Source organism: Oryzias latipes, chromosome 13 (assembly GCF_002234675.1).
Source record: "Oryzias latipes chromosome 13, ASM223467v1".
NCBI classification, from domain to species: domain Eukaryota; kingdom Metazoa; phylum Chordata; class Actinopteri; order Beloniformes; family Adrianichthyidae; genus Oryzias; species Oryzias latipes.
Window position 1 is genome coordinate 15,519,931 of NC_019871.2, and position 12,466 is coordinate 15,532,396.

Sequence of the window (12,466 nt, forward strand, 5' to 3'; positions counted from 1 at the left end):
ACAGTGAAACAGAGAACAGTGGGCTGCACAGCAGGCAGGGCAGTCAGCGCTGCACTTCGAAGGCCTCTGTTGTCACGCACAGACTTCCAGATGTGCTTTTGGCATTTCCTGTCAAACATTCTCCAAAAACACAGTCAGCTCCTTCTGATTGAGCCTGCTGCATCTTTTAAAAATCACCAAGCAAAAAGGCATTCTGTGCACACTCCGAAATTACACATTCACAAGATGACAAAATGATTTTCACAAGAGCAAACAGATTCTATCTTTTATATCATTAAGGACCTACTAAAAACTCTGTAATGTCTGGACAGTGGGATGATTTAGTTGTTGGAAATCAGATGAAACAGGAAGACTCCAGTTTTCTGGTTTACTTTAGTCAGCAGAGCTGCCATCAGACCTTCCGCGTGTACTGTCCTGTTCCCTGACACCAGGGTGCAAACAGGAAGCTTCATGCAAGGTGACAACATGCTTCAGGCTCAGACAAAAGGTCAAACCAGTCTTGCACACATCATGACAAAGAGCAAACAGGATCCCATTTTCTTTTTTTGCCTCAAGTAAATATAGAAAGTTTACACTAAATACTGGAAAAGCTGCCTGGAAAAAGTTAAAAAAAATTCTTGTTTTTGTTTTAATTTCCTTTTTTTAAATTTCTCTTAAAACAGAAACAAAACACAGCTAATGCTGGATTAAATAAAATGAAAAAGACAAGAATATATTTTGTAGCACAAAGCTTTATTCACAGATTATAAACCCTGGGGTAAAGACAAAAAATGTCTAGATTGGAACAGGACTTGTATTACTAATACCAAATCACATTATTCTGTAGGATTATTTGAAACATGCTTGCAACTTTAACCTATTCACACACAAATCCACAAATCTTTACAATTTATAGACGCTCGATGCTAATCAGAGTAAAATTAACAAAAGTAAAGGCTTTGTTTGTCTTAATAAGACCTTTTATTATTATGACCGCCAAAAAATAATCATTTTTAGGACCTAAATATTGGGTCACAGCAGACAAAGATGTTACAGCTCACGTACAGCTGGTTAGCATGTTTCTGCCTGGTGAACCACAGGCTATTTAAGTCCAGATAAACATGTGTTATTTCTCCACCTCCAGGTGTCCAGCTGGATGTGCAGCAAGAACACGAGCAGGAACAGTCTGAGTTCTTTCCAGGAATCCATTGGAACATCATCAGCAATGAGTATAGGTGGAATCATCCATAGATCTCATTTTCCACCCATCCAGTCTGGCTGTGGCACTGCTGGCTTTGAGCCCTGCAGCTCTCATAAATGTCATTGGACACGAAGCCGCTTTCCCTGTCCACACTTGTTACATTCTCATAATCGTCACATAAGGAATTAAGTGAAGGAGAACAAGAATACTCCGTCCTTTTAGCTGTCATCCTGCCGTCCAGGACAGTGTGGGGTAGTCTAGTGATATCACTGAAGGCGTAAGGTCCTTGAACGGGGCAAGGCGAAGCTATTGTTGTTGTTCCTTGCTTTGATCTGCCAGAAAAGTTTTTTGTCTCTGTCTTCCTCCTAAACATGAAAGACATGTTACCAATCCTTACTGTACAGTTAAGAAGTTGATCAGTCTGTGAAATGTCTTTTTTCGTATTTTTAGCAAAAAACAAACATGTTAACAAACCATTGTATAATGTGCGTACATTGTACAGATTTGTGTATCTAAGTTAGTTCTTAAGAAAGTGTTTAAAGTCCCACTCCAATCATGTTTTGATGTATTGTAAAAGCATTCCCAGTGGCCTTTTAATTATGATTATGCCGTTTTTAGCCCAAATCCCTAAAAACCTGTGCCGTTTTCTAGGACATACAGAGCGGCAGGAGTTCATTAGAAATTCACTTCTAAGTTGTTGGCAGAATTGTTTGCGCGGAGAAAGTCAGCCCCCATTTCCACGCTCTCCCACTAGCTTACAGCCCCTTACAACCCCAACATAATATTTCCCATGCAAAAAAAAGGCAATTTCGGAGCTATCCAGCCGCACAGTTTTGAGCCAGGTGCCAGCTCAGACAAGGAAAAAAAAGGTTAATGTCTGCAAGTGGAGTCATCAGAATGAAGTGGAGCGGGGAGCTTGTGGCTGGTCGATTGTAGCCCCCACTGAAATCTTTTTTCAACTGATTTTTCTTGTTTGCTCCTGATTCACACTGATTTGAATAAGGAAATACTATACATGTCCTCCATCATGAGAAAAACACATTTAAAAAAAAATTGGATTAGGTTTTTAAATCCTTGTATAAGTGTTTAGATAAATGCTTTTGTAAAAATCTTAAAGTCCTCCTCAGCTGAAAGTCATGTTTTTTGAGTTTTTGACATGTGCATTTGGCATTTTTCTTATGAAGGTGACCAATGTGATAAAAATACTCTTTTTTATGCTGTCCATCAAACTGTTGCATATTTAGACATCTCTGTGTCACCGGACACACGGAGATAGCACTGACGTCATCGCCCCGCCTCCCCTCTGGAAATGCTTATTTGAATTGAATAATGCGACAGTGTTCGCAGGGGGGATGTTAAAATGAAAATGGAATCCCCTCTTTGCATTTTCGTCTTAATTATGACACAGAATAAGCGTTTTTTAAGTAGAAATGAAAAAGCATTGTGAAGTATTGAATTTTTTTTTGATGCAGTTACATTTTGAAAATGAAAAAGCATTTCTGTTAAACCATTCTAATTGTCAACTTAGACATTTCTAAGTGAATTTTGCTACACATTTACCAGAGAACTTTTTGAAAATGAAATGTCAAATACCATTTTCTTTATCATTTTAATTAAGTGACAGAATAAGCGCTGTTGAAGAATAAAATGAAAAAGCCTTTTGGCGGATTGCTTTTTGATTTTAATTTTGAGTCAAAAATGCAGCTTCATGTTGAAAATGAAAAAGCATAAATGCTTTTTGTTTTGACTTTTATTTTTAATTATGTTACAGAATCACTTCCATACTTATTTGCTCTGTTTGAATTAATGAGTCAGGAGAGCATGCTCCCTGATGCAGCGTGCACAAGCTCAGCGGCAGAAGAGAAGACGGTACATATCTGCAATCCCTGCACGCATTTTAAGTGCAACCAAGGCTGGATTTTGTTGTTGGCCACACGTATTTAAAATTAAATTTAAAGTCCCAAATGTGTTCTCTCTCTCTGACTGAGTTTAAAAATTTGCCGTCCTGCATTAATAAACCGGAAAGTAAAATAAAAAAAAATATTAAAATCAGGGGAACTCTTTTATTGTTGCCTGATGAAAATAAGAAAAATATAATATATCACTAAGGATAAACTGTTGAGAATAGACTGTGATGTTTGTGCCCCCCCGTTGTGTCAAGCTCAGCACCAATGGCCCACGTAAGGGAGATTTTAGAAAAAGAGGTTTTAGATAGACATGAAATGTGGCTTTTTAAAGAAATTTAGGTTGTGGGATTTTTGTTAAAAACTTTAAAATCCTCACTAAAACACTACGGGGAACGTTTTTATTAAAAAAAAAAATATTGTCATAGGAGGTCCTTAACAGTTATTTTTTGACCTTGACCATCTTGTTTTTACCTTTTCCCATGTTGTTTGTAGCAGAGGAATCCAGTGACTGCAAACAGCAGCAGCAGGAGAGCAGGGATGGTAGCACAGAGGATGTAGGAAACATTGAGAGAGTTGTCTGAAAAAGATACTGCCACAAAAGACATGTTATTGGACTTAGGTGCATTTAAACACGAATGCAAAACAAAATCTTGAAAAAAAAAACACACAATACATATAGCCTCCCAAAGAGTTCGATGTGGCCTTTTTAGCTCTTACCTGATGATCCGTGCACTATCCTCATGTTTTCATCTTCCTCTGTTGTTGGCACTACATTTGGCTTAGGAGATGGAGCTGAAACAGCCAAAAAAACAGTTAATTTGAATTGTTTGAAATAGTTGAATAGTTTGAAATTCCTTCTTTAGTGCTTAGGGTCAACCATGCCACTAAATGCAACTCTGAATTACAAAACAGCGGAGACATGTGACATGCATGTCAAGGAATGCTCCACATGACCTTCAGAAAACATAAAGTAAACAAACCTTTTTTGCATTTCCACCACTAGAGGTCTTTAAACTTCCCAAAGCCTTTAAAACTTTATTTTTCAACCTTTTTTGATCCAAGGAACACATTTACCGTCATTAAAATCACAAGGCACACGACCAACTAAATTTGTAAAAAAAATGGGTAATACTTTACAATAAGGGTCCCTTTGTTAATGTTAAGTATGAAGCATTGAAGCATTTACTAACTTTAATTTGGATGTAATCTTTCATATTTTTACCCACTCAGTGGACCTGTTTGGATAAAAATAGAGCTAACATCCTCTGGTAAACTATTTTTTATCCCAATTAGATGAAAGTGAATAATTTCCCACGACACACCGGACCATCTCTTTCACGGCACAAAGATTGAAAAAAACTGCTTATGTACATTTTACAAGTATGGAGAAGCAAATATGTAGTCAGTTACTTTCTGCAGCATATCATTACAGCATTGTGTTGTGAGGTCCTGTACTTCTCTTACCTGTAAATAGAGGCAGTTTTTCTACAAGAGATAAAGCAGAAGTGCCAATTAATAAGATGCAAAACAGAAAAGGCTTTTCAATTCTGCAAAAAATATTGAATAAAGGATTTTTTTTTATATTGTTACATAAAATATTTGATTTACAATTAAAATTGTACAAATTATTTATACTATAATATAAGTGCAATAACATGTAAAGATTCTCTGGGACATTGCATTATTTTATAGGACCTAATATGAAATAGAAGTTTCAGAGGCGAGAAAAACAGCAGCGTTTTCTCACCTTCCTGGTATTTGCAGATAAAGTTGTTCTTGGAGCTACAGTTGTCATCCATCCACTGGAAAGGGAAACGGCTGTCTTCAAATGGTCGAGAGCGCTGGTAATACAAAACCACGCACCTTTCTTTGCCACATGAAGGCTCATCCCAGTGCCAGTTCCTAGATGCAAACAGGATTCATGATGTAAGCGCAGGTCACATCCACCTTAGCTGCTTACTTAAGTTACAGTTTATTACTTTCTTCTCAAATTATTTGCTTCAACTCACTGCATACAAAGTATTGCTGTATAAAATGCCAAAAGAAAAAACCTGTACTTTGTCTTGCTTCCATCCAGCCAATAATACTGTGAGGGGCAAGTGGAGGTTGTGCTGCCTCTCCTTGGATGCTGGAGGCTGCGATAGAGTCCAATCCAGAAATCCCCATCTCCAACGTGTAACTGCGTTATGAATGTCTCCATTAGCCGCTGTTCGCTCTCAGTCTCAATACTGAGCAGCTCGCCACCATCCATCCTGCAGGCCTGAGTCGCATCTTCAAAGGTCACCCTCCTTCTGGTGTCCTGGATGTAGAAGGCCTTGTAGCATGGGCGCTCTGTCCCAAGCCGACAAATTCTCTCCCCTCCAATCACAAACATACAAGTACTGCTTTAGATCACAAAAACGTTGGGCTTGATTCATAGAACAAACAGATAAAGCTACACAGTGTAGAGCACATGTGGCAAACCCAAGGCCCGGGGGCCAAATGTGGCCCGCCATGTTATTTTATGTGGCCCGGGAGAGCATAAAAGTTTTAATTTCTTAAAATGAAAAGTTTTTTTAATTGATTATATATTATTTATGTGTACCTGCTGTTGTAATTATTCAGTGTTTTCAGATCTTATGTGTGTATGCAGAGAAATTGTTGTCATCAAACCATCAGTTGGATGCAAGGCTGTGTGTAGCTTTTTTTGTAAAATGTTAAACGTGTAATACATGTTCTTTCTAGCTCAGTTTTATGTTAATTTTCTTTATTCACTTGGACAGTTTGATCCTTCATAAATGGAGTTATGTGGGTTTTAACAAGCGGAAAAAAATTACAAGGATTTATGCTAGAGTAACAAGCAAACATCTGTTTTCTATATAACTGTAATTGTCACTTTAAAAAGTTATAATAAATAAATAATTAGTTGTTTAACATTAAGGAGTAGTTACATTTATTTTTCATTACATTTAGTTACATGAATAAGTTACATCTGGCCCTTTGAGGACAACCAATACGCTGATGTGGCCCTCGGTGAAAATGAGTTTGACACCTCTGGTGTAAAGGGTTAAACAAGGGGTTTTTCAATCTGAGGCTTCAGAGCCACCAGTGGTTCTTTAACCCCTCCACTGTGGCTCTGTGGCTGAAGGAAAATAAAATGATAGTAGCATTAACCTTTAAAATGTGCATATTTTAGCCCTGATTTAGTTTAAATTAGCTAGATTTATGCCTGAGGTGCTCCTAGTTTAGTAAGGTAAAATGTAAGGCTTTTTACTCTCCTGCTGACATTACAATAAATCACAAGGCCTGTGTGCTCTACCATTACTCCAGAATGTGCAGATTTCAAATACTATCAAAGCAAGTAAAAGGTTCGCTTTTCTTTGATCGCTCTTTTCATTTTTGCACATTAACAGCACATATTGTTTTATCCTGCACAACAGGATGTTCATATCAGGTTAAAATCATTAGTAAATAGGGAAAGGGAAAGAAAGCCCACCAAAGTGGACCTAAGAAATAAGAAGAAAAAATGCCATTTTGACTTGTCCTGTTTATATCCTTTCACGGTAGTACATTAGCTTCAGATAGATGATCCTGTCTTTTATTTTAAAAGGAAGTCATAGGAGCTTCTGTTAAAGGTAAAAAAAAAAAAAATTCCCATATAGGATAAATGCTTTGTCTCTGTTTAGTTGTTTGTATTCATGCCAAAAAAAAATATATATAATTTATCTATGTTTTAAAAGTAACAGCAATACAAATGCAACATTTTCAAATGGGTGAAAAAAGACTTTGCGGCTCTTATTAGGTTTTGATCAGTGAGAAACAGGCCCAAATTAAAGGTTTCTGTCCCCTGGGTTAAACCATGGAAACCTATTTGCTGTTTCGCTGTAAACTTGGGCTTTTATCTCTACATTTATGCCAGTCAAAATACATTTTGATACCAAAGTTTACTGAAGTTTTACTTGGGAAAACGTTTCATTTTCAGAGTGCAAGAATCTATTTTAAGGAGGTGTAACTATGAATCAATGAATCTATTTCTATTCCTACGATTCAACCATGTCGATCTATCTGATGCAAGTTATTAATTGACCTAACTCGCCTTAAACCATCGAAAAAAATCTTTTCAAAATGAAATAAGTAGTAATTGATCTCAAAAAATATCATTTGGATTGAAGCGCAGTAAGTTTATTTTACTAGAACTTAAATGTGCCATCATAGCGGACAACACATGTGGAAGCAAAAAAGAATCGGCCCATCATTCCAGTCCAATGTGTGGAAACAATTTGAATTTTGCAAAGACATGTGACCATACAGTGTGGTAGAATGTTCTTATAATGTTCCCTTTGGATTATTTTGATGTGGAAAAACAACAGTAGGATGAACTTTTTTGTTTTTTTGTACACATGTTTGCTTTACACTTGATTATCTTGCAAGATATACAAGAAATCTGGAAAATTTCCCCTGCACTGTTAAATATCCAGGTTTTTGTCTCTGAATCACACACTGGTTGAAGTTTTGGCTAAAGATGTCCTGGATCCATTCTAGGTCAGTGAGTCGGATTGATCAAAATTAACCAATATTTACTATGAATCATATCCACAACCACATTTATGACATGAATCTATCGTTGTCAAAATAAATCATTACACCCCTAGTATTCAGAAATGTACTGAACGTCTGTATGCTCAGCTAAATGGGTGTTATGCAACTCTGAAATCATTGAAAAGGACTATAGGCAGAATATAGACATTGTTAAGCAACTGGTGCCTAAAATAAACCCTACTATAAATATTCCTGGACATAAATTTGAGTAAAAATCCCTAGTTTGCGCGTCTTTATTAGAGTTTGCACTTTTTGCAAAAGATGATGTGCTGTTGCAGCAAGAATAAACAAACAAACTTATGTGCTTCAGGGATGCAAGGCATTAAACGGACAATTTCCAGGTTTCCTGCAAAGAAAACTTGGGATAGAAGCAACTTTGAATGTTCCGTCGCCATAAAAAAAAAAGCGAGCCAAGTTCTATCCTGAAGCCTTACCGTGGAATTTAGAAGCGGATCCAGGGTGGAACCAGACTGCGATCACCGTGCCAACCAGTTTTATAAAATCCATCTCTACATGTTCCCTCGGTTAGCTGCACGACTGCTGTTCCAAGTTTGCGAACTTTTCGGGAGTAAACACTTCGTATTTGCGCAAACGAAGCATTTGGAGACGGCGAATCTGAACACACCCCCACCCCTCCAAAAAGAGAAAAAGTGGGTCGAGGGCTGCAGTCGTGCGTGGGTACAGACAGGCTGAGGAAGGAAAACAAGAGTGAGGAGGTCCAAGATTTTTTTTCCCCTTTTTTATTTTTAGTTGAAAGAAGAATACACATTAAAAAGAAAAAAGTCCACGTGACCCGCATTGCAGCTCTGAAGCCCCTCCTGGACCATTTAGTATTTTAAAAATAATGTCATTATAGCGTGAATAGAGCCCTTTGTGCGTGCACTTTCTGACCTGTCATGCGCACAGTGTTAACGCTCTGTGGATGCGCCATCCCCTGTCCCCTTCACACGCACACGACTTCATGTGGTCAGGAAAGATGAAAGACTGCCTCCAAAAACAGTTCTTTTTCTGCTTTTCTGGCCTGATAAGTCCCACGAGGGTTGTCCACAGGAAACTGAGTCCGAAAAAGAGGATCAATTGTGGAATAAGGACATGAGGGATGGAAAATAGTGGAATAGAAGGAAAACAAGCTGGGGAGGAAAAGGAAAGTTCCGTTTTTCTTGTTTCTGCAAGGCCACACTTCCTGTTCATTATTTAATGGCTCATTTCCCGGTTATTCTGCCTTCATTTCAGTTGTTAGCTTGCAGTTTCAGTGAATTGCGAGTAAAATTGAGAAATCAAAAAGAGAAAAGTAGATTTTTAGATTCACTCCAGCAAAAAAAAACATTGTGTTCTTTTTATTTATTTATTTTTGGAATGAACAAAACCACACAAGAAGGGAAGGGTACTATATGCCAGATTATCCTTTGTGCTTACCTTCATTAAAGACCCACTCCAATGAAAATGGTTTTAATATGTTCATGTATCTGGAGAAATATTTATGCCACCACGTTGCACACAAAACTTTCTAAGTTGCAAATTAAAATAATTCGTATTTGCTTTCATTTTTTTGGTTTCAATTTTTTTTGTTTCAAAAAATATTTGTTTGCAAACAAATGTTTTCGCATGCGTTTGTGTCTCATCTTGCTTTTTTTCTATCTTTGATTTTGTGCACATTAAGTTTCAGTTTAGCGTGACATGGCTGCCAGCTCCATGTTTACTCCGCCACAACTCTCAGAGGTGAATTTCTTATGAACTCCTACCACTCTGCAGAAACTGTGCCCTAGAAAAAACTTTCACGGTGGATCAAAAGATGATTGCGACTTTAAGGCCCAAAATGCTTCACAACACTAGTCCCATGCGCACAAATTCACAGTGCCCAAAGATAGCTGGACACACAGACAGAACCTTATAGTCTACCTTGGCTCATAAAGGGGGTTCTGAACCCACCTTTGTCTGGTTTGTCACCTAAGACCTGTCTGCCATGGGTGACCCTACCAGGAAAAAAAGCCCTCAACAGCTTAGCACCTCGGATCAGTCCAGCTTTCCCACCACGTTAAAGTGGCGGTTCACGGAAGGGCTCTTGAAATGTTAAATCTTTTAGAACATTTAAATATTTTTTCTTTCAAATAAGTGAGCATTTTTTTCTTTTCACTGACTACACTGTACTAATTTTTTGGTACTGTAATAGAATTCTGTTATGGACTATACCGAGTTTTAATTTGTCCTCGTTTTTCATTGCAAGACTTCAAAATCAAATAAACATACCTTTAATATTCAGACATTCTGATTCTTTATCAGCTTTGTCCATTTCGAAATTAAGATAAGATAAGACAAAACAAGATAAGATAAGATAAGATAAGATAAGATAAGATAAGATAAGATAAGATAAGATAAGATAAGATAAGATAAAACTTTTTTCATCCCACAATGGGGAAATTCTTTTATCTCCAGCAACAAAAAAAGACATTCAGAAGTTCAAACAGGAAATAACTACCGTATTTTCCGGACTATAAGTCGCTGCGGAGTATAAGTCGCACCAGCCGTAAAATGCATTATAAAGAAGAAAAAAACACAGATAAGTCGCACTGGACTATAAGTTGCATTTTGATGGGAAATTTATTTGACAAAATCTGAGACCAAGAACTAATAACTTGCACAACCTCATATGACACAATCATAGCAGACTGTTTATCTCATAATTTCACAGTAATTCTTTCTTAAACCTATTTATTTGTTCTTTTCATGAAGCATCATTAGCCAACTAATACTCTGTTTTCATCCCGTATTTGTAGAAACAGTTGTCATTTTTATTGCATTTCTGAATCTATGAAATCATTGGAAAATAGAATATTATGTTACTGTAAAAAGGTTTGCTGATTCTCTGAGTCACTTAACATACTCTTAACACTTAACATACCTCATACATCAAATTGACCCAGGAACATCATCTCTGTTCCTCACAAATGAACATAACAGGGGCCTGTTTCAGAAAGGAGGTTCAACCAACTCTGAGGTTAAACGTGAACTCTGAGTTGGTCAATCGAGAGATTAACAACTCTGAGTTTTCTGTTTCAGAGAAGCTGATCGGAGTTAGGTCAATCAATTCTGAGTGGACTGATTCGGAGTTAAGCGTGCGCACCGCGACTATAAGAAGCCATTATCAATGGAGCGCAGATATTGCGAGTCACCATGGCAACCGTGGAAAAAAAGAGGTCTGTGTATGTTTCGCCAGCTGAACTTGACGTGCTGCTGCAGAGTTACAGTGAATATGAGCACATATTCCGGAAGACAAGCAACACCGCTGCATCTGCAAAACAGAGACAGTTAGCGTGGAAAACATAGCTGCTCAAGTTAATGCGTAAGTTTGCATTTAAATCTTTGTTATAAAATATTGGCTGTAATAACTTTTTAAATAGCGTAAGGTGTGAAATAAAAAATGGCGATATTTAGGTGTACTTTTGAAGTGTTATTCCTGGTGTTATTGCATGAAATGCTGCACAGTGTACAGAACCAATCTGGGGGAAAAATGCATTTAACGTCGGTAATGTTTAGAGGACTTTTTTGTTAACCTTCCCCTCTTGCAAACGTTGGTCAGTTTAATATTAATACATGCAATTGTGTTTTTTAAAAGTGAACTTTTTTCCACCCTTGTATTGATCAAGTGGTATAGGTTTATATGGGATTAAGAAAGTAAGCAGTGCTACTAGCAAATTTTGTTTCCAAAAAGTAATTGTTACATTAATCTAATCCAATGTCCCTGATTTCATTTTCATGTAGTTGCAATCCTGCAAGAATTAAAAGAACATGGCAGCAGCTAAAAATGAAGTATAAAAACATAATTCAATCAGGTCAAATTTGAGCATATCATGGATGTAGGCTTTGTTGACAATATTTGACATATGACACATCTACATAGCAATACATATCTAATGTTGTTTTCATTGTATATATGTAATTGACTGCAACGAAAAACGGTAACGCTCAAACAAAAACGTATGTGGAAATGACAAAAAATCGAGTCTACGTCTCAAAATCCTCGCACGACGTAAATGTAATTCTCTACGAATTAATGCAGCCTCCTCGTCTATTGGGTCCTCCAAAAAAGGACAAGCCATTCTTGTCACTTGTCTCTGTGTGACGGAAATTTGGGCAATAAAGGTTAAAGCAAAAAATACCGCTTCGTCTTTAAAAAGGGGAGGGGACCGGCAGAAACCTTGAGTTTAGAGAATAAAACCTGGGGCCTGTTTCAGAAAGGAGGTTAAGTGTAAACTCTGAGTGCGTTAACCCTGGAATCAGGGAAACCCTGGGTTTTCCGTTTCAGAATGGGAGGTTTGTTAAACCAGAGAAAGCAGAGTAAGTCAAACCCGTTTCTGAAAGAGAGGTAACTTATACTCGGAGTCAGTGTCCATGGTTACTTATGCTGTGAACCTAACCTGGTCGGGAGCAGGTTTTATTCTCCAAACTCAAGGTTTCTGCCGGTCCCCTCCCCTTTTTAAAGACGAAGTGGTATTTTTCGCTTTAACCTTCATTGCCCAAATTTCCGTCACACAGACAGAGACGGTCTAAGTGACAAGAATGGCTTGTTCTTTTTTGGAGGACCCAATAGACGAGGAGGCTGCATTAATTCGTAGAGAATTATATTTACCTCGTACGAGGAGTTTGAGAAGACTCAATATTTTGTCATTGCTCCATACGTTTTTGTTTGAGCGTTACCGTTTTTCGTTGCGGTCAATTACATATACAAAATGAAAACAACATTAGGTCTTGCTATGTAGATGTTTCATATGTCAAATATTGTCAACAAAGCCTACATCCATGA

General features: G+C 37.4%; 1 protein-coding gene across 3 annotated transcripts; it reads right to left on the reverse strand.

Moving 5' to 3' along the window:
- Positions 1-713: 713 nt before the first annotated feature.
- LOC101167560 (chondrolectin) lies at positions 714-8,667 on the reverse strand. 3 transcript variants are annotated; one of them, XM_020708277.2, is made up of 8 exons: positions 8,557-8,667; positions 8,100-8,354; positions 5,139-5,445; positions 4,835-4,989; positions 4,552-4,572; positions 3,805-3,879; positions 3,559-3,676; positions 714-1,545 (listed from the first exon to the last, which is right to left on the reverse strand). In XM_020708277.2, exons 2-8 carry the CDS (start codon positions 8,170-8,172, stop codon positions 1,221-1,223), a joined length of 1,074 nt encoding a protein of 357 aa, XP_020563936.1. In that variant the 5' UTR covers positions 8,173-8,354; positions 8,557-8,667; the 3' UTR covers positions 714-1,220. The 3 variants fall into 3 exon arrangements, with proteins under 3 accessions (XP_020563936.1, XP_011480870.1, XP_004075719.1); XM_011482568.3 differs by having other exon boundaries at positions 5,145-5,445; positions 8,100-8,636; XM_004075671.4 differs by having other exon boundaries at positions 8,100-8,626.
- Between the last annotated feature and the right edge of the window lie 3,799 nt (positions 8,668-12,466).